The sequence below is a fragment of the Aquarana catesbeiana genome, linkage group LG13, assembly GCF_042186555.1.
Source record: "Aquarana catesbeiana isolate 2022-GZ linkage group LG13, ASM4218655v1, whole genome shotgun sequence".
Classification (NCBI taxonomy): domain Eukaryota; kingdom Metazoa; phylum Chordata; class Amphibia; order Anura; family Ranidae; genus Aquarana; species Aquarana catesbeiana.
In genome coordinates this window covers 52,941,529-52,964,747 of record NC_133336.1, presented here as the reverse complement: position 1 = coordinate 52,964,747, position 23,219 = coordinate 52,941,529, and the positions used below count along the sequence as shown (strand labels likewise).

General features: G+C 39.7%; 1 protein-coding gene across 7 annotated transcripts in view; it reads left to right on the top strand.

The window, feature by feature from the left end:
* The window catches only part of KLC1 (kinesin light chain 1), a 111,539-nt gene that overhangs the window by 78,090 nt on the left and 10,230 nt on the right, over nucleotides 1-23,219 (top strand). For 5 of the 7 annotated variants that reach the window (XM_073610003.1, XM_073610001.1, XM_073610004.1 and 2 more), the window contains exon 14: nucleotides 14,479-14,609. In XM_073610003.1, coding sequence (XP_073466104.1) covers nucleotides 14,479-14,609 — 131 coding nt within the window. Of the gene's footprint in view, nucleotides 1-7,687; nucleotides 8,345-14,478; nucleotides 14,610-23,219 lie in introns of those variants that run through there. The other 2 variants (XM_073610007.1, XM_073610006.1) reach the window with 1 other exon arrangement.

Sequence of the window (23,219 nt, the reverse complement as noted above, 5' to 3'; positions counted from 1 at the left end):
AGTCATAATCTTTTGTAGTGGGGGGTTAATAGAGCCAATGGAGTTGTGACAGGCGCTTATCAAGAGTGCCCAACTATGGCAGCCCTTTTTGCCCAACTCCTCCTTTCAAAGAAGCCATAACTGCAGCTTCTATGAATGAAACGTGATCTATGAATGGAGGAGGCGGACCTTTCAATCATCCACTTATTTTCCATTAATCACGTTTCATCCATAGAACCTGTAGTTATGGCTTCTGTGAATAAAGGAGGTGGGCAAAAAGGGTGTGCATTCTTTGTCACAACTCTACCGGCTCAGGAATTGGGAGGATTTCTACTAAAGGAGAAGACCGTAGCACAAAGGGAACATGGCATCAATCGTAAATAATGACCCTTTTACTTTTTTTTTTTTTTTAAGTTAACGTAGGCTTAAATATGGGGATGGCTCACAGCTTCCGCTCTTCTGGGAAGGCTTTCTGAAAGATTTTGGATTGTCTCTGGTAATATGTGCCAATTTCAAAAAAAAAAAAATAGCATTTCCAATTTATCCCAAAGATGTTCAGTACAGTGGAGATCAGGGTTCTGTGCAGGCCACTTGTGTTCCTCCACTTATCAAACCATATTTTTAATGGAGTTGGCTTTGTGCATGGGACACCGTCATGCTGGAACACTAAAGGGTCTTCCTTGAACTGTTGTCCAACATGTATTTGTGTGGCGTAGCATTAATAGTACCCTTCACTGGAAACACTTGACTGCATTAATTTGCAAGGGGTGGTTCACATGCTTTTAGCCTTATGAGTTAGATGTGAAGGCCAGTGTTCAGAATTTTGCCCACATAGTTTTATGTAGGCCTTTCTTTTTGCTGAGGCTGATTGGTTGAAAATCAGTTGAATACATAGAATGCATTAGAAGATACCAGGGTAATGAATCTGACATGTACAAGCATACAGACTACATGGAAATGGTGAAGGAGATTAGTAGATGAACTTCCATGCAGTGAATCTACAAGACAAGCATCTAAAGGTAGATAGTTTTGCCAGCCTGGTTTCCCTATTACCCTTCCATCAAAACTAAGGTTTTTGTGATTTGTTTTAAACCAAAGCAGAAGTAGTGATTCCTAAAGCAATGTCCTGTAGTTTTAGAACCCAAGGCTAGAGAATTATTAAAAAAAAAAAAATACACTGTAGAAATGAAAGTTATTTATGTTCATTGCAATTATTAACTGGTTTTGTAATACATGCATCATTTTACATTGTCATTTTGTCATATGGGGAAACTACCACATTCCATATACTTGTGTTTTAATGTGACATCCCACATTCATAGTACATTTATGCATGACATTGCCTGCTTATGTTTGTTACCCTTTTATTGTTTTTATCCGCCTCCAAAAAGTGACTTCACATGGCTAATGCGATTGCCTCATGCTAAAGCTCATAATTATTTTTGGTAAATCATCATGGAGCACCTGATACAGATAGTAACAGGAGATGAGTGAACTTTTTATACGATGTGAGATGGTGCCACAGCACCCTAGTTTACACAACACCTGATATTCCAAGTGATTGGGTATGGGTGGTACATTGTATTTTAAAAAATGTTTTTAAAGTTTGATCCACCTTCAGTCCTTGGAATTACATTGCAGGCTTGTAGAGTTGTAAAACTACAGTTAGAGGCTCAGCAAGCATGCGGGTCTCCTGGTACAATGATGAGCCTGTGCCAGGTAGGGTGGTCACCCATGGCTTTGTTTGCAAGCCATGCATCCATTTCAGCATTAATTGTATCGATGGGGCGGGGTTGAAGCCAAGTAGGTATTCCCAGGAGGTAATAACAGTCTGGCTATTGGAAAGAGTAATTTATTACTTAAATGCCCCAACTTGCCTAAAAATGCCTGTCCAAGAATATATTTAAGTAAAGCGTATATGCGCATTCACCAAAGGGCTTTTTCTCTTTTGAAGTGTAACTTTTGTCAGAAAATTAAATCCTGCTAGATCACTTGAGGCTGGTCCCTTTTGCAGGTAGAGCTATGAAAAACATTAAAAATAAGTGCCTATACTGTTTAAAATCCAGTAATACACTGCCTCACTCTGCTCTGCACATTCTCAGTTGCTCTCTATTTTTAGGCACTGCTGAATTTGTAGAGGCTGATCTGCTGACTACCTTAAAGCAGAATTAAACCCTCCTATCCTTTTTACAGCCAAGGAAGTTGCTTCTGTGTGATCTGCAACTCCCATGGTGCTGCACATCAGTTATGACTGCAGTCATTTGATGGTTTATCCGTTTGGCTGAGGACACCAGAAAATTTCACAGTTGGCAAACTCTGCATTCTAGGATTGTAATTTTTTTTTTAAATCAATGAGTTTAGTTCTGCTTTATGATATACTGCTGTTCAGGGGCACTCTGTGCTTCAGCAAAACGGCAGCCTCCAGCAAGAAGATACAGGAGCAATGCTGGAGGCAGTTTACAGCACACACTAGTTTTGGTAGCATATTTATTCATGTGGAATGTATGTTCCTTGTTAAAGAATCAAGTTATGGGTAAAGTTCTGCTTTAAAGATATTGGTGTCTGTACTGAAGGACACTTTATCTGAGCAGTGGATCCACCTATAGTAGACGATACTGTGTCTGATGTCCGCAAATTGTCCATAAGTATGGGCACATGTCTAGCATAGCATCATTTCCCTAGCAGGTGCAGTGCGGGAATGCTTCCAAAATCACACATTTTCCCACACCACACAAACCGTGCTGTGTTTTGCAGATGCATTTGGGTGCCATTGATTCTTATTGGCATTCCCATGCATCTAGCAAATGCATGTGCTTTTGTGCCTGCCAAATTAAAAAAAAATCACACAGTACTATGCGTTTTGGCACAGCATGATTTTAAAAATAGTGCAGCCACCTTTTTTTTTTTTATTTTTTTACATAGGGCAGTCCATTGAAATTATTAGGCTGTCCTAAAACACGTTACACATGGACACACAAAACGTGCTTGCTCGGACGCACCTACTGGTGTGATCAAGCCCTAGAAGTTGACTTCTTAGCCCATACCGCACTCTCTAGAAAGGATCTGTGCAGCTTGTGTCTGACCAAGAGTGGGGGAACCTACCTATGTCTGGCCAGTTTTTCTCCCATTCTCTGGTATCAAATTTGTTGGTTCCTAGGACTTTCCTGGAAGAAAGTGCATAAAATTGGGCTTTAGCAATGAGATGTAATTTTATTACTAATTAAATTTGCGAATGTCTGTATCTTTTTTTATTAGTTTAAAGAGGTTCTCCATGCAGAAAGTTTTATTTGATCAATGATTTATTGCAAGACTGGGTGCTAGAGACCTTGCTGCCCACGGCCAGCTTAAATCTGCACTTTAAACCCCCCAACCCCCCCCCCAGGCAAGGACACTGATGTGAGCTATCTGCAGTGCTGGGCATGCTGCTACCACCAGAGGCGACCCTATGTTGTAACTAGAGACACACTGATCATTCTATTACAGCAGAGGCATCTGTCAGATCGTCTGTAATGCTGTGTACACACGACCGGATTTTTCGACGGACTGAACCCCGAAGGACTTTTCAAAGGAGTTTCAACGGAGTTCCAATGAAACTAACTTGCCTACACACCATCACACCAAAGTCCAACTGATTTGAACGTGATGACGTACAACCGGACTAGAATAAGGAAGTTCAAAGCCACTAGCCAATAGCTGCCCTTGCATCGTTTTCGGTCGGTCGGACTAGCATACAGGCGAACAGATTTTTCGATAGGCGTCGAGTCCGTCGGAAAGATTTGAAACATGTTCTATTTCTAAAGTCCGTCAGATTTTTGGACAGAAAAGGTCCGATGAAGCCCACACACGATCAAATTGTCCGACGGATTTGCTCCGTTGGACCTTTGATGCCGAAAAGTCCGGTCATGTGTACGCGTCATTATGGAATGTCACCTGTTTTACAATGTTCACATTTTGAAATCTTTCACTGTCAATCAAGTGCGTTTTTTTTTTTTTTTTGTCTGAGAGTACTAATTGGGGATTTCGAAAATGAAGAACTACTTCTATATATTAGCTTCTTCTGAATACAAGAAAGTGGTGTTTAATATTTAGCTGTGTGTGGAGAACCTCTTCATTTTTTTTTTCATGAATTTATAGCATGCCATGTTGCTTGATTGAAATGCCCCAATCTGCATGTCTTTTATGTTTCCCAGTGATCACTTTCATTTTAAATCTGCATGGGGTGTGTGAACCCTCCAGCCTGTAAAGACATTCTTATGTTATGGGTGAAAGAATAGAGTCTGATTGAACACTCCAGCCTTGGATCCACCAGATCCATCAGCTTTGATTGTTGTAATGGTCACACTGTACTACTTTTCTGCTTATTTAGCACAATTATTTTGCTTACTTTATTACTGCTTTTCACTGTATTGGCAATTTATGGGGATTAAATGGTAGACACAGAGGCGAGTAAACCTCCTTCTCTAAATAAAACTATTATACACCAATAAAAAAATCTTTGAAGACCTCAGACACATGGAGGTAAATACAGTAAAACAGTGCAGAGAACAAAGCATGGTGTGCAAAGTGCAGCACCCCATAGCAGACAATTGTAATCTACCTGTACTGGTTTGATTTCAGTTAAAGCTAAACTCCAGGCAAATGAATGCACATTTAGAATCCATGCTTGCCAAAGAATTATGTTCAGCCAGTATTTTGTGATCAGGGCACTTTTGCTAGGCAGCCTAGTCATGTTCTGGACCTTGCTGCAGACTCCACAGCCATTAGGCAGCACAACCATGGTCTAAAATCTTCCCAAGCCTGGGACTGGACAATGAAGCAGCTGCTTATTGTTAAAATTAATGTTGCTAAACCCAGGACCCTGCATTCACTATATCTGGTCTCCCACAGAAATGCAATTATTTTAGTAACTTAATACTAACTACCTTTTCTCATCAGCAGTATATAGCGGTCTTGTGATTTCTATCAAAGTCCGGTCAAGCACTGGTTAAAGCTTGTAGGAGGAGTTTTCATTCTCCTCTGACTGCCCTATGAGGCTGCAGGACCCCTGACCTCTGTCTGGACAGTGCTGATTGGTCCTGTGCTAAACACATGCACCCTCCCAAAAAAAAAAAAAAAACTCTAGCAACACACCAAACTGAGCATGTGCAGAGTACCTCCAAGGCTCTGTTCTATCAGATGGATTGTGCACAGGGAAAGTAGGTGCGGATCAGAGGAGACAGGATCAAACAACCTTTTTTAGGTTCCATAGTGAGTATAACAAGAATGCTTTACTGCATGTACGAACTGATTTTACTGTTGTGGGTTTAGTAACACTTTAACACCCCACTAACCCCCTTTTGTAAAACTGTTCCCCGTAAGCAATAGAGCCCTTATTGTCTAATAGTGCTGACCCTTCCTTGTCCAGTTTATCACTAAGAAGGGCCTTACCCAGAGGTAGATTTAGGTATTTATGATAGTTTTACATAAAAATCACTCTACATTTATTTTTTTTAAATGCACAAAATTTAGGTAATTTTACATCTGCCTGGAGTTCTGCTTTAAATGAATGCTGATTACGGGTGTGATTACTGCACTTCTCACGGTTTTATAGAGCTGTGGTAGCTGGCAAAGAATTCTTCAGTTTGATCTGCACTACTGCTGGACGTCTGGGTGGAACCTTGATGCTGCTGGTGTAGCTGAAGGTGCTCAGCCTTTATTGGTTGTATTCAGCATCAGTTCCATGTTTGCCAGAAAATGATCCAATGTGATCTAAGCTATCGAAACCTTCTTGGATCAGCTTTACATAAGAGGATCTGATCATGACATGCATGTTTGTTGTTCTAGTGACTATCATCTTCACAGTTACATATAGTTACATAGTAGGTGAGGTTGAAAAAAAGACACAAGTCCATCAAGTCCAACCTATGTGTGTGATTATATGTCAGTATTACATTGTATATCTTCATATGTTTAGTTTTGAGAACTACATGCTCACCTCACACTGATATCCTGTCCTAAATGTGTCCTGTTCGTGTTGAAAGACCAGTTAAAACAGTCTGGACGGTACAAGTATTTGAAATTATAGTGACTTGACTCGTATCAAAGAGCCAATAACCATTATTCGAACCATAGTTGCCAAACTGAAATCATTGAACACAAGAAGAGACCGTGCTGGTTAATGGGCTTTTCACCAGTAACATTAGTCTTCACATCAGCGTGCTATGGCTGCTGATGTATGTCTGGAATAATCAACTGGTCCTACATCCTAGGAGACATGATATTATACAATATACCTTCTTTATAATTCGGTTTTCTAGCATGCTATTGGGCATGGTTGTATATAATATATACATATTTACGCACAATGCCCATTAAAGAGGGTACCATGACTGTAATAACTGTTTTTTCTCCTTTTTCATTCCTTTTGTTTTCTTGCCAAACTTTAAATCCATTCCTCTGTTTAAAACAGAAGTAGTAGCAAATGTGTAGGTTCTAGTTGTAAATTAGTGCAAATCCCTACTGCCTGGACAGAAGTTAAAGCTTTATTTTTACATGATTTTTCTTAAATTTGATCTTGTGTCTGTCTTTAGTTTATGAAAACTGGAAAAAAAGTGAAGCAATTGCCCATTACAGCTAATCATTTTCACACAGAGAATTAAATGTGACACATGGGTAGCAATTTCCTATTAGATTTTTTTTTTTACATAACTTGGCCCCCTAGTTTAAGTGGAACTGTGGCCATGTTATGGACATTCAAATTTTCAAACAGCAGTAAATGGACTTTAACACAAGCCCATGCTGATCTTTTCGGCTTTAAAAAAAAAAAAAAGAAAAAAAACAACCTTTAGGCTGGGTTCACATGTGCTGCATGGGGTCCGATGCGTCCTTGTTTACCAATTCAGGTGCGAATTAGGTCCGAATTTTTGCCTGAATTTGCACCTGAATTGGAACCAAAGATGCACAGGACCCTTTTTAAATGTGGACCGCGGTCGCCCTGGAGCTGTGTTAACCGGCTCAATCGATAGCCAGTCACACGCTCCTGTCATGCGAATTGGATGCGAAGAAACCCACATCCAATTTGCATATGTGTGAACCAAGCCTTAAAGTTCACAACAGGGGCACTAATATCTCTCTCCTCTTCTTCCCACTCTTCCTCTGGCTGCAGAGACTTGCCAGTTTTCTAATGTAAACAAACCGCATGTGATTTAAACTGTAACTGGGCTTCTGATTCTACATTGTGATCTTTGAGAATGAATTGCTACAGTCTCTGCATCTAAAAATGTTAGCGAGGGCTTATTTCTAAGGTCATTTATTGCCTGTCAATAATATGTAAATTATTGAATGCCCATATCTGGTCCACAGATGCAATTTTGGGACAACCTGTCCTGAAAGCATTTTGAGAGCTGTCATAGCCAGGGGTTGCTAGTTTCCTGGGCTGTCATCCTCCAACTAAAGTTGGCAACTCGTGTGAATTTTTGATCTGCATTTGAAGGTCATGGGTCATTGACTCATGAAGTGTGACTCATGAAGAGCAGCTGGAGGATGATCGCCCAGGAGCTTCCAGGTTCTCAATCAAGTCTGCATTGCCCACTTCCAAGTCTTCACAATGCATTTAACACGTGACCTAGAAATACTGTTTCTGAGCTTGTCTGTAAGGTAAATCCACTAATGCAGTCTCCAGTGCATTCATGGAGATGTCTTTTTTTTGTTTTTCATTTCCTTTCCACAGGCCTAGATGCCTTGTGTGACTCTAACTCTCCTGCATGACGGATGCGCTCCATCTCAAGCTTTAACCTCTCTCTCCAGTACTGACCGATGTGTTCTTGCACCTCTTTGTAGGATTTCCATCTGAGCTGTCATACACACTTCCTTTGTAAATTTCCCATTCTCAACGAAAGAGCTGACACTTCTTCTTCTTCCTACACTACTTTTTCCCTCCCCTTCTCAACACTGTACATGTGTAGCTTTGTCCAGCTGTTATCTAGCTTTGAAGATCTGTAATCCAGTCATACAGCGATGTGTTATTCCAGTGTATTCAGTCCCTAGGAAAGCACTTCTAAGCTAGTTGCTCTTTTACTGAAGGTAATTTAATATCTCGAGGTCTGTTAGTGGCATGTCAAGGACCTCTGCACAGAAACTGTACGCTGTAGAAATAAAAGCATGTACTGCAAAAGCTTGATAATACTGTCAGTGGAGACCCTTTGTGTGGTTACCATCAACTGTGGATGTTAATGGATCTCCTGAAATGAGTATTAATTGGATTTAGAGCTATTTCAGTCTTAGTGTGACTTTTTTGGCAGTTGTGCTTCTTCTACTAATCCTCGAAGTGTATGGTGATTTGTGTACATGTCTTTCTAACTTCTAATAAACTCTCCAACTGACCCCAGCCTGTGTCTCTCGTCTTCTGGCTTGTCTCCTCCATAATTCTTTCTTAAAAACATGAAACTTAAAAGGCATGTTTGGTCTATCAATGACTTTTGTGAATGGGCTTCTAACAATACTAAAACAAAGTATAAACAGGTTATGGTGAGGTGGGCTAAAAGGAACCAAAAAGCCCTCCACTGAACCAATGCGGAGCCCAATAGAACCACCTAAGAAAAGAAGGTATTTATATGTCTCATGACAAATACCAAAAATAAGGAGACTATTCCCCACTAGTTGTCGCACACATTTCAGAAAACAGGAATAATACTCTTATTTCTGCGATTTGTGATGGAATAGGACGTGTAAATACCTTCTGTTCTAAGAAAAGACAATTGTGCTTCAAAGATGTTAGGTTTTTTTGGTGCTTGTCAGAACAATACGGTTCCCAGAGACAATTTGCTGGGTGCACCATACTTTTAAATTGTAAAGCTGGCCAAGTCTGAAAGGTGCTAATTGTTTTTAAATGGCCTGACTCTTAAAAAATGTCTCTTTGCTACTCTTTCATTTCTATTGTGGGAGTGCTCCAACGTTTGGAAATTGTACCTCTGCATCTCTAAAGTGTATGTAAAATCACTAATTTTTTTGTTGTTTTAAGTTTCACATAGAATAAGAAACCGTTCCTGTTTGTTTTTTCTTAATGGCTGTCTCTAGTCAGGGAAATTTCCCTTTACTTCCAGGCCAAGAGGCAAATTGGGAAGTAAGTGAGAGTCTCTCCAAAGCAAGGGGAATTTCCCCTTTTAGGTGTCACCAAAACAAGTTTACCCTTGGTCACTGGTACCAATAGAAAGGGTGAATCCAGTGGGAACACAGACAGCAATAAAATCCTGTTGGAGATTCAAGCCCTTCCATATTCAGTACTAAACTTTAAAAAAATAAATACAACTTTCAGCTTTTACATACACTTTAAGCCCAACTCCAGTAGTTATGGAAAAGGTGGTGAAGTTACGAGAGTTCTTGAAAAAGTTTCTGCACTTTTTGTTTTTACCTCCAAATATAAAAAAGTTCTGAAACTCTTTGAAGACCCTTTGTATAATCTCTCTCCCGTTTTAAATGCCGCTTGTAAGTTCCAGTTGTTTTCTTTCACTATACGGTTTTGGTGACGTGTTTGTGAGGGTATAATCGGAGCATGATGTCAAGTCCTCCCACACAACAATAAATAACTGACAAATACACTTTTTTTTTTCAAATGTTTAAAATTTAAAAAGACTGAAGAACAAAAGATAATATCTTAAACATTTGCTGCCATTTGTGTTGTCCATTTCCCAGAGTATAATTTTAAATTTCCATCTCCAAGTGAGACGGTCTTGATTGCACCAAAATGATTCATATAACATAGCAAACTCCTGTGCACAACTCCATTAACATAATTTACAAGAGAAGAACCTCGAAGAGCAAAAAGTAAAATGTGTACCTGTGATAAAATTGCACAAATACGCACCTTACAATGCTTACCTATATATGTCTGTCTTGTACTAACTGCTCTGTTTTTTTTAGACTTATTTGCTTTGTGTGTGACTACCAACACTATAAATGGTGTTCGTTCTTCCGCTTATTTTTGCTTTTGGCATTCTGGTATGCTGTAGGATTGTGATGCAGTGTTTTTTTTTTGTTTTGTTTTTTTGTAACTTTTACTAGCACAGACTAGCCAATGTGCAGAATACATTGCCCATATCATCTTAATGGGTCATGAACCCACAGGAGTCGTCTTGGGAGTTCTTCATTGAATGTTGGTGACTACTGTAGCAATTAAGAGCATATCTGACCACAAAATGCTTGTTCTTGTATTTAAAAGGCAGGCAACCTTTACTCTTTCAAAAACCATTTCTGCTTCTCTCCTTTTTAGATTTTTTTTAAAACGTACCAAACCTACACGTTTAGGCTGTTATGAGAGTGTGTCATAATTGGTTGTAAATTTCTAACATTCAAACATCGATTACATCTGAATGATCTCGCTGGGAACAAGTACTAATATACATGTCTGGGTAAAACACTTTGCTGAGCAAAGCCCATGTGTCATCGAATACTGATTTATGGGAACTCTGTACTGACCATTATATGTAGGCAGCCATTGCAAACTTATTTTGAAAAGCCACCTTCTTGGTTTTTCTTTAGCTTCAATTCTTTGGAAGTCCCTGAGACAAAGCCTGCAGAACACGCGTCCCTACTTCACTGTGACTTCTCTTCCTACATACTTGTTCTGGATCACTGACTTAGTATTGAAGCCACACACAGCCAGGAAAATAGTATTTTCAGGTTATCAGCTGTGGCAGGCTCCACATTACTCCCAGGACAGGTTCCCGTATAATTTCATAGGTAATGAGGCTGAACTTTTGCAAATGTATAAATCTAATCAAGCCAAACTAAATAACGGCTTCTACTTATGTAAAAATTAGGTTGATTTACTAAAGGTGCAAGGCATAATTACTTACAAATTGAATTTTCACCTATATTAAAAAATAACTTTGCAAAGAATGCTCATTCATGTGCAATGAGGAAAATAATAAAAATGGATTTGTGCCTGCACATGATTGAATGAGGCGTAGCATCACCTATTTTACTAAGTTAAATTGACTTTGCGAAATGGACGTATTTAGTACCTTTTAATGTAAATCAACTCAAAGTATTAACACTTGTGCATGAATCCCAAAATCCTGTAGGTAATGCATCCAAAAAAATTACAGCCGGTGCATTGTTTAACTGTTTAGCATCTCCATGTTATCGGTGAAAGCACATTCTCAATGGCTGTTTAAATGTACCTCTTGATTCTCCAATTGGATGACAGGGTTTTGGAATTCTGCATGGGTTTGTCTATACCTTTTTGGATCTCTGCACAATGGCTTCAAGAATATGGTAGTATGGGCTGATGCAAGCCTAAACTTGCCAGCCCCATTGTGGAGGGTTTTGTGCTAAACAGTGTGTGGGTTTACTTGGGTATATGGCGTGCAGATTTTTCTAGAGCCTTTTGAGAACAGCTCCAGTAGTATCTCTATTTATATCAGTGCAATGCAGCTACAGTATTGAAAACCCATAGAGATCACTTGGTGGCTGGAGCTGCTAAAAAAAAATTTCCCTCCCTCTGAAAACAGTTACCTGGCTGTTCTTCCTCTACCTTCATAACTGTGAGTCGCTGGCCTAGAACAAGTAGATAATGAAAAAGAGTCTGAAGTCCTTACCTGCATTCTTGGTGGGAGTATGGAAGCAAGATGTTGGCATGGCAGCCAAGAAACTGGCATTTTCAGAGAAAATGGCCAACAATGGTAATCTCCATGCTTCCCTCATGACATTTATTCTAATATCATCTGATTGTCAGGTGTCTGGAATGGGATTGGGGGGGGGTTAATGCTGGTTAACACAAGTCCCTGCATAAATGGGTTTATCTTTTGGGATTGTAGACCTCTTTTAAAGGTGTAAGCACTGAGCAGATAACATTAATCCCAGCCTCACTGATCTACAAGATGCACATTTTAGGTTAGAAAAATATTTAATTTTGTCTAAACATAGGCTAAAGCTATAAGGGTCTCAACAACATGGTATATGGATGTGGTATGTTTTCAATCCATTGATCATTGACAATGGCATTTTTTGGGTGTATTATAATCCTATTGAGATGATGCGATTGAAAATAAGACATCCACCCAAAGCCATTGGTTTTATTTTGGGTGGAGTGGTAGGCTGAATTTAATCTGATGCTGGTTATTGAAGCCACAATGTCAAACCCATGAATTTCCTTTGTCTTTCGTCCTCTGGTGCACTATTTGGAATTTCGATGTTAAACTCATTAAAGTGGACCTGTACTCCAAATGCTGACATAAAGCTACATTATTAACGGCTTTTCTTGGGTGGACAAATAAGGCGTAATACAAGCACTGAAACGTCTACCTTTCCTGAAGCACATGCCTCTGCACCGGGCCGCTTCCAATGCTGGCCAGATCTGTGAAGACCTAGTCACTTTTCCAGGTTATTTCTGGTGAAAGATCAGCCAGTGTGAATTCTTTACCAACTTTTTGTTTTATAAAGGTAATTATATTAAGGCTGCAGTCACACCTGACCATTTTGTAGCTTGAAACATGAAGCTACAAAACGCTCAAGCCCCGTACACACGGGCCAAATGTTAGACCACAGCCGGTTAAAAAAAAAAATGGCCGACATTCGGCCCGTATGTATGTTGGGCTGTCTGGCAGAAGCCAACCATTTGGTCGGGTTCTGTTGGACATGCATGAAAAACAGCAGCTGACTGACTCCTGAACAGCGCTCTCAGTCAATGGCAGAGAGTGCTTATCAGAGTGTCCCGGCAGGGGCGTTCCCCTGTCAGAACACAATAGATCAGCAGGGGAGATCGCTGTACTAACCTTGCATGATTAGTACAGCAGCTCCGACCGGAGCTATCAGTTTTTTTTTTTCTTCGTGCAACTTGCAGGGTTGCACGAAAAAAAAAAAATGTTTACTGTGTGCCCAGCTTAAACAAATCAATTGTTCTCTATGGTGTCTGTTCACACCTGAGTGCACAAACTCCTGTAGCCAAACAAGTTCAGGCAGAGTGCAGCATTGTGAGTCACATAAAATTGCATTGGTTTGTTGCAAAAACATGCAGTATGCGCATTTTTACGTTGATATGTTCATCTCACACACAGTAACAAGTGATGTCACAGGTACTGTTCTGTATTGGCTAATACAAAACTGCCTGAGCTCTAACGCGCATGAAAAAAGCTGTAACTAAAGGCGCAACAAAACATGCAAAAAAAAAAAAAACTTAAAGGGGCTCATCTTGATGCATTCTATGCATTGAGGTGAAAAACCTCAGCGCCCCCCCCCCCCCCCCTACTTACCTGAACTCAATTGTTCCAGCGACAAGAACGAGCACAGCAGCTCCAGCCACTGTCTCGGGTCCTCAATGGATAGATTGACAGCAGGAACCATTGGCTCCCGCTGCTGTCAATCAAATTGAATGACATGGGAGCTGGGGGCGGGGTCGAGTCCTGCCTGTGTCGATGGATGCAGCAGCAGGAATCGGGTGCCCCCATGGAATGCGGTTTCCATGGGGGCACTTGAGAAGAGGAAGAGCCAGAAGCACTGCTGGGGGACCCCAGAAGTGGAGGATCGGAGGCTTTTTTTTTTTTTTTTTTTTTTAAAAGGAACCTTTACAACCCCTTTAAGCTTTATCCATCCCAGCAAGACTATGCCAACATATGAGTATAGGTCCACTTTAATTTAAGTTGGGAATCCTCTAAGCAGACAAGAACAATGTGAATCCAAAGAGGAGGAGGAGTTGGATGAAGGATACACCATTCCATGGCTGTAAATCTATAATTTTTACACTGTGTGTACCCCTGTTATGTGCACCACAACCAATCTGTATGGTCTTAGACAGAATTCTTCTTTAAAATAAGGTTGTGTTTTAATGTCCTTTTAATTTTGCAACTGAAACTCAACAATAAAACAACAAAAGCCAATAAATACTGTTAACCTAAATGTATAATTGGTTGATATAAAGTCAGGACTGAAGTGGAACCCCAGCTAAACAACAAGCACACAGATTAAATATAGTCACACCATTATTCACTGTTGAGGATTTGTAACCTTCTGTGTCATCTGTCCATCACCGGCCTGCTCATCAGCCTAAAAATGAGCATTGCCCCAAGGGTGAAGGGTCCAAAAACAAAACTGATCAAGTTTTTGTAACGTTTGCCTTATATGTTTGCCTGAAGCTTCACTAATGATTAGATAGCCACTGTTAGAATTACATGATTTTGTATGTCTGTGGCTACCGTTAGATCAGAAAAGGGAACCACCAGACTATTATTTAGAAAAAAATAAAAATAAATTCTGTATTGTATTTTTTGTTAGTATATGATAAAATGGTACAGGGGATGTTTGTAAGTGTGTTGGTTTACGTTATTGGGTGATACATTCATACACTTAATTATACATACTTTTTTCGGACAGGTTTCTAGGTAGATGTGTGCTACTGCTATTCTGGTACCTACCAGATTCTATTGACATTTAGTCAAAGGAGCTTGTATGGTGGTTTTGCTACACAGCACTACTTGTATTCTATATCTGAACAAATATTCATGCCATGTTAACCTTCTGTTTTAGGACGGCACTGGATCTTTAAAACGCAGCGGGTCCTTTAGCAAACTCCGCGCTTCCATAAGACGCAGCAGTGAGAAGCTGGTCAGGAAGCTGAAAGGAGGCAGTTCACGAGATGGTGAACCAAAGAATCCTGGGTAATTATCCATTTCTAGGAGGGCCTCTGGTGTCCCAGCTTGTGCTTCCTGTAGCTTAGCACTGTGGTGAAGTAGTCTGTTTCCTAAGACTGTGTTTTGTGACTTAAATGAAGGGATCACAAAGCAGCAGGAAACGTTAAAGACTGTTATTAATCCTATTAATCTGTATATTTGTACCATTGCAGCCAAGAAAGGTCAGTTCAGAGATATATATATATATATATATATATATATATATATACAGGAATGAATGGAATTCTGAAAGCACAACTCCCTGTTTATGACTAATAAGTGTTACAAATAGTATTTATTACTTGTTTCCTAATATCCAGTAGGAAATGTTCTCATTTTTGGTGCAAAGTGGAAACTGCAGACAGAACTGTCTGTGAAATGCAACCAGGTCTATGGAATGCCATATCTGGGTTTACTAAGAGACCCGAGAAGAGCATTTCAGAGACTCAGCTGTACCTGCATTTTTTGTGGTTGGGGAGTGGGGGGGGGGGGGGTAAAAAGCATTTGATCATTCCCATCAATAGGATGCATGTCAGATTCTTGGTTGGATGCTCAAAGGAACATTATAGCTAATAAATACTATTTATTCCGTAGCCCAATCTTCATGTATAAAATGTGACCTCTGGAGTTTGTGCTTTCGGGTGTTTAGGTTTGAAGTTAATTGCTGAAATGACTGCACTTCCCTCGAAGAATATATTGTAGATCAAAATGACATGTACATTTTTGCGGATCTTGAGAATATATTTTTTGTAAGTAGTAAATACATTTGTATATTGGATTTCTAAATGACTATCATGAAATTTTAATATTTGGAATAGGAACTGCCATAACAGCTTAAAACGTAAACACTAATGCTGGTTCATTAGAAATTAATAACTGAGGTAAGTTCTGAGGTGTGTTGCACCTATTAGTACATACAATTGGGGATGCAGTGGGTCTGCTGCAATCACATATGCATGTGAACAGCTGTGGCTATTCAGCCTATACAAAAGAATGGTAGGCTAAAAGCGGCCCCATCTGACTACGTGTATTTGCACATGGAGCAATTACCTGCGGTTAGGAACAGATGCTCGCCCATGGAGTAAGCTGTGCCTACTACAGTAATTTCCAGCTTTTGCAGGGATCACGCAGGTATAACACATACCAACATTAGTCCCAGCCTGGCCCAAGTTAACTATGTAAAAATTGCCATACCTGGAATACAGCTTTAAATCTAACATTCATGAACTGGGCTAGTACTCTATCAAAGTCATCCCATGTTTTCACACTGACCATGTGGAAAACCCTTGAGGTCATGTGGAGTATGTGATCAACATCTAAAAAGTTGTTGCATTTATGCTACAGCTGTGGGATGTCACTGCTCTGCCTCTCCACCTAGTCCAATCAGAGAAGGCTTTGCATTCTTGTAGAAAATGCAAAGCATTCTATGAATGGCACCCATGCTGGGCAGCTGACCACCTGTATTCAGAATGCATAAGGTCAGCTGCTCAGCACAGGACCCAGAAGCAAGTGGAGATCACTGGGGTAAGGGTGTCTACTTCACTGATTTTCCAGCTGCTCCCAGGGATTGGTTTGGCTGAAGTTGTAGTATTCCTTTTTTTATCTCATTATTGAGGTAGTAATTTTAAGCAGCAAGACCTCACCACCCTCTAGGATCACTAGTAGTCCTTTATTGTAACCCCGTTGGCAGAACCAGATTTCTGCAGTTGTTTTTTTTTTCTGCTCCATCATGGCTTCCATGGTTTCTGTGGGTTTCCGAAGCAGATCCTGTTCCGTTTTTTTTTTTTTTTTTTTTTTGACGCTTTGATAAAAATCTAGGCAAATCTTGGGTCAAGCCTTAAATATTTTGACCTGTGATATGTATTTTTTTTTTCGTCTGGGTTTTACTTGCCACCTACATGCTGATCTGCCACCATGTTTGGTTCTTCTAAAGAAATGCTCCATGCCAGTCAAAAAACGTTGTGTTATTTACCCAGCATGGATCTGTTCAAGTAAACCTGTGCCTATACTATACAAACTAAAGTATTACAAATTTTGAACTATCAGTAAAAGCACTTTAAATCAAGCTTCCATTCAACTCTGTATCCATAGGCATTGTGGAAAAATTATTCTTCAAAGTTCACAACCGAGGCACTAAAATTTTAGCTCTTATCCTATTACTTTTTGTTACTAAAGAATCTTGACAGTCTGTCTGTTCTCTAATGTAAACGTACAGCAGGTGTTTCTAAGCTGTTAGATTTTGTTGTAATCTGTGGGGATCTTTGAGAAATGATTTCTCCGTACAAGTAGCTATGGAGATCAGTGAGGGCTTGTTTTAAAGCTTTTTCCAAAGAGATATACAGGTGCTTCAATTTCTGAACGATTGAAATGCTACATACCAAAACTCATACTGATCAGGATCAGAAGTCTCTACATACGTATTTTGGTTTAGTGTCTGATTATTGAATCCAGGAGTCAGGAAGGGTCGAATTAAAGACAAGCATTAGCAGGATGATAATCATCAATGGCAGTATCCTTGTTTGTCTCTGGAAAGGTTTAATTTAAAGCCCATCTAAATTTTCATTTTAAATAGATTTTAGGTGCATTAAAATAAGACATGCAGCGTCTTACAGTATTTTTCTTTATAAAGGAACTACTGCATGAGCAGAAAGCCTCTTCCCTGTCAGCATACTGGAAAGAAGGACCCTTGCTCTCTGTAGGCAAGCAGTGGCCTTTCTGCAGAGGCCTGCCATGGCCTCTACTAAAGCACAACTAGAGCTCTATAATTAGCAGGAATCATGAGCTTTGCTAATTGTAGCGCTCTAACTCAGACTTCCCTTTTATGGTGATAGACCTGTGCAGAGAGATCACTGCTTCCACACACAAAGCAAATGTCCTTGTCTACAACATGCTGGCAGGTGACATTGTTCTTTTCTTATTATTAACGCTCATGCCGCGTACACACGAGCGGACTTTTCGACTGAACTGGTCCGACGGACCGAATCCGGCGGACAATCCGACTACGTCGGATCCATCGGATCTGCAGCAGACTTTTTCGGTCAAAAATCTGACGGACTTTAGTTTTAGAACATGTTTCAAATCTTTCTGACGGACTCAAGTCTGGTCGAAAAGTCCGCTCGTCTGTATGCTAGTCCGATGGACTAAAACCCACGCTAGGGCAGCTATTGGCTACTGGCTATCAACTTCCTTATTTTAGTCCGGTCGTAAGTAATCGCGTACGAATCCGTCAGACTTTGGTGTGATCGTGTGTAGGCAAGTCCGTTCGTGCGGAAGTCCGGCAAAAGTCCGCCGAAGAGTCCGCCCGTGTGTACGCGGCATCAGGCTTTGCACAACATTTTGTTTTGATGTGTCTGGGATATATTTAGCTGATTTAATCTGAAAGTTCCTCTGTGTGGTAACCAAATAATCAGTTTTGTCACAAAATTTAGCTACTCTTCAAGAGAAAAATGGGTAAATTAATTCTGCTTTTAAAAGTCACTCTGTAGAACAAATATTTTGCATTGATTAACTATTTGCTGGACAAAATCTAATATGAAGAGAAATTCGTATAAAATCTTCCGTTATTTTTTTGGATTTCTTGTTGAATGTTGATGAATAAATGTCCTATGTTTTACCACAATTTACGTTCTTTGTTTGACTTTTAATTTTTATTTATATTGTCAAAAAACACATGTCTGTTTTGATCAATGTTATTTCTGCCAGGTCAAATGCTGAATGTGTCTGTTCAAATGATTGTACACATAGGCCATCAGTATGCATGGTCCTTGCTCTCATTCCTACTGTTGATGTGAATATGCGCTATGTGTATGTTCTGCCTGCTTCCAGCTAATGATTAACCAGATCACAGGCTGCATAAATATGTATAGCAAATCCTAGTCCTTGGGCTCACCTGCTGTGCTGTATTTACGAAGGATAGACACTGAAGTTAGACTTGTCCAACAAGAACTCCTCATGCCGCTTTACTGTAACTGGACTCAGCTGGGAAGTACATGTACTGCCCTTTGTATGGTGCAATTGGCCTTGGGTTTGGAGATATGAAAAAGCATTCTAGTGAGTTCCCTTTTCAGTTCTCTTCCACTTAAGCCAGCTGAAGCATATGTTCATGGTTTAACTCCTCCATAAAATTGTATGCTTTATTGCTGCTCTCAGGAAACCTTTTATGAGAGAAACATGGAGGCTGACATTGCTATACCCTCCTAAAAAAATAATAATAAAATAAATCTTGGTTAATTAGGTGTGATGCTGGCCTTCTTGTGTCAATTCTTTTAGTCAGTGACTTGAAACAAGTAGACACAAAAGGCAGTTCTAACTTTATTTTTTTTCATCATGCATATCTATTAAAAATTTAAAATAAGCATTAAAAAAAATGAAACATTTAAAATGTAATTATGTATGAGGTCAGGTCAGTGCCACCCTTATGACTTTTCTGACATAGGACCTCCCTAGCATTCAATCTTTCTTGGTATAGCTACAGTACTGAGTAAATGTTTTAGGTAGGTGGGAAAAAATGCTGTAAATTAAGAATGCTTTTAGAAATAGAAGTGTTAATGGTTTATTTTAACCAATTAACAAAATGGAAAAACGGAAGAGAAATCCAAATGTAATCAATATTTGGTGTGACCACCCTTTGCTTTCAAAACAGCATCAGTTCTTCAATTCTTCTAGGTGTACTTACACACTGTTTTTGAAGGAACTCGGCAGGTAGGTTGTTCCAAAAATCTTTGAGGACTAACCACAGGTCTTATGTGGATGTAGACTGCCTCAAATTCTTCAGCCTCTTTATGTAATCTCGGACAGACGTAATGATATTGAGATCAGGGCCGAAAAGACCGAAAATTTGAAAGTTTTTTTTTTTTTTTTTTTTCTTTGTTTCTGTTGCAAAACTTTGTAAATAAGTACGTTTTCTCCTTCACTGATGAGGCTGCACTGACGGGCACTAATGAGGCAGTACTGATTGGCACTGATGAGGTGGCACTAATAAGCAGCACTGATGGGCACTCTTAGGGGGCACTGATATCAGGAGGCACTGGCAGGTGGTACAGATTGGCATCCCTGGTGGTCTCCAGTGGGCATCCTCGATGGGTCTGCACTGATAATCAATGTGCTGATTATCAGAGCAGACCCCCTGTCAGGAGGGCAGCTGATCAGATCTCCTCTACTCATGGCTGTCAGAGCGAATAGAGGAAAAGCCGATAAACGGCACTTCCTGGTTACCATATGATCAGCTGGGATTGGACACAGCTGATCACATGGTAAAGGGCCTACATCTTAGGCTCTTTACCTAGATTGGAGATGCAGTGTGTCAGACTGACACACCACCGATCATTGCACGCCTCCGCAGGCGCTCGCTATCGGCTTATTCTGCTGAACATCATGTGACATCCAGTCAGGATAATATAACCACTGTCCGGCCATCATTTTGCTATATGGCGGGCAGGAAGTGGTTCATGAAATTAGCTGCATGTTTGCGGTCGTTGTCCTGCTGCAAAGTAAATTTGGGGCCAATCGCACTCCTCCCTGATGGCAAGTATCTGCCTTTTATTTCTCAGCTATGAAGACACCACTGATCCTGATGAAATCTATGACTCCATTTGCAGAAATCCAGCCCCAAACTGGCAAGGAACCTCCACCATGCTTCACTGTTGTCTGCAGACATTCATTGTACCGCTCTCTAGCCCTTTGGTGAACAAACTTCCTGTTGCTACAGCCAAATAATTCAATTTTTGACTCATCAGTCCAGAGCACTTGCCATTTTTCTGCACCCAAGTTCCTGTTTTCATGCATAGTACATGGAAATGAGGCTAAGCGACTCAACTATTCACAAAAAACATAGAAACTGGGGTGCATAAAAATGGCAGCAAGTGCTTTGGACTGATTTGAAGGCACAGGGTGGTCACACCATATTTTGATTTTATTTGGATTTCTTTCGTTTTATTTACTTTTCCATTTTGTTGATAGAAAATAAACTATTAACTTCTATTTCTGAAAGGTTTATAAATTTTATAGCATTTGTTTTCACATCAACCTAAGACTTGCACAGTACTGTAGTCACAGAGTCGAGTCCGGAACTTTTGACATTTAATACAGAGTCAAGTAACTATTAATTAAATTGTGCTCTTAAGAAACCTTTTGTCCACTCCTTTCTATCATTGCGTATTTGTTATGTTCAGTGAGGACTTCTGATTGGTCAAGCCATTTCCTAACTGCTGCTCATGTAATGCATGTGACAGTCTGTGAGCCCAGGGAGCAGTGGATGAGAACCCAGTGCTCTTCACCATTTTAATATTTGTCATTTTTCTATTGCTTTTTGTGTTGTGATGTCTACTGATTGCTTTACATTTGGTTGAATGTTCAGGGAAATCAAACTTTGCCAGCTAGTTAAAAAGATCTAGGAAGGGGAGTTGTAGAGCTGACTGTGGTGCATTGCCTGTTACTCCAGATGAATGTGGAAGTTTCCATTTGTAAATTGCTTTTTAAAGGTGTAGGCTCTGGGGCTGTTATGATGCTGTCTTCACTACCTAGTGGTTTGTTAAGCTGGAACAAACATTCAGAATGGAGGTTCAAACTTTCCAGAATCTACTGGCTGTGTGATTGTTTCAAATCATTGACCCATTAGGTAGTGAAGCAAGGATCAGGATGACAACCCTGGAGCCTGCACTTTTAAAAACAAGTCAGCAATACTTGTTTCCATATTTCTAGCCTTGCAGATTTACTTTTTATGATGATCACTCAGAACAGTGGTGCTTTTTGCTCTGAAGATGGCTATGCTTACCAAAATGTCTATTTAAAAATAGATATATTGTTGGATGGGTTCTCCATGAGAGTTTAAGCCCTAGGTGCCGACCATACGCAAATATGCGGCCTCTCGGCGGTTGGGCATGCCTGGCACAGTTACCGGTGGCTAACGGAAAGCTCCTGATCGCTTCTTGAGGTCCGGAGCTTTCAGATCATGTGATTGCTGTGACAGCCAATTGTGGCGGTCACGTGATCATAAACTCTGCCCCTTTAGGAAGTTTTGGATGCGCCGGCGCAAAGGGGTTAAGTCAAAGAGCAGGGATTAGTAACCTTATTGCAGCCAGAAAGTCTGAATTCATCTACAGTGGAATGCCATTTTGTGAACCAATATGATGTCATGGGATTCTAGTGTATTCATAGGCTGCATACTAGATCAGCTCACTGGTAAGAGCTGGGACATTACAAGGTCTAGTTCAGCTCGGACTTCTGTGGCATAAAATGAAGTGTAATAAGGTCTGAGCGTAATGAGAAAATTTCAGGTGCATCCATGTACTGTGTGATCTTCATTCAGTGAACTGAATGCATGTAGTGAAAATCTGTGAACACATTTAGCTGCTCTTCATCACCCATAAAATATAAGTTTAAATACCCTTTAAGAGGACATTCATTTGCAGTCAAAATGATGGCTATGTGTAGCAATCCATAGATCACCATTTGTGAGAGTTGTCATTGCTATTGAGTATTGTGCTCTGTGCCACTGTCATCTCTACATCTCCTTAAGAATGCAGTCAGTCTAGGATAGATGCATAAAGTGGACTTGTCACCATAAAAATTAATTGGAAAGTCTACTCAAAGCTGACAGTTGATGTGTGAGCAAAGTCTTCAATGGATAGATGATTTCATATAACCGTTAATTTAAAAATTGTATAGGTTTTGGGTAGAGCTGCACGATTAATTGTTAAAAAAATCGCGATATCGATTGAACCTTCCTCATGATCCTTATCTGGCATTTCCACAATTCTATGTAAACCACACAGAGCCGTTCTCTGCTCACTCATAGCTGTCCAAAAAAAAAAAAAGCTTGCGGCAAATGTTTATCAACATTTCTCAGCACTAAGAGATATCTCTAAACAATGTAACATTTGGTTCTTTTAGATCAAAGGGATGAATTTTGGTCTGTAAATGAGGTCAGTTTAACCACTTAAAGACTAAGCCTTTTTCTGACACTTGTTGCTTACAATTTAAAATCAGTTTTTTGGCAGAAAATGACGTGGAACCCCCAAACATTTATATATAGAGATAGATGTATGTATGTATATATATATATATATATATATGTATGTATATATATATATATATAATATATATACATATATATATATCTCTATATAGAGATATATATTATTTATCTATCTATCTATCTATCTATTATAATCAGAGACCCTAGAGAATAAAATGGCGGTCGTTGCAATATTTTATGTCACACTGCATTTGCGCAGCGGTCTTTCAATTTTTAGCTAAAAAATACTCTTAAATTAATAGAAAAAATTAAACAGCAAAGTTAGCCCAATTTTTTTGAATAGTGTGAAAGATGATGATGTACCGAGAATTGTGATCTTTATTCTAAGCAAAAAAAAAAATCAGGATTCTCATTTTTTTCCAGAATCGTGCAGCTCTAGTTTTGAGTGGACTTATCAATTCAGTGTCACAGCTATATTTTCCCACAAATTAATAGATCACTTGCCTATTAACTTTCTTTTGTTGAATGGCCCAATGGAGGAATCATTTTAATATTATTAAAGTAGAGATGGCCCCTACCATATTGGCAAATGAAATGAACGCTTCATTACACATTAGGTTTCC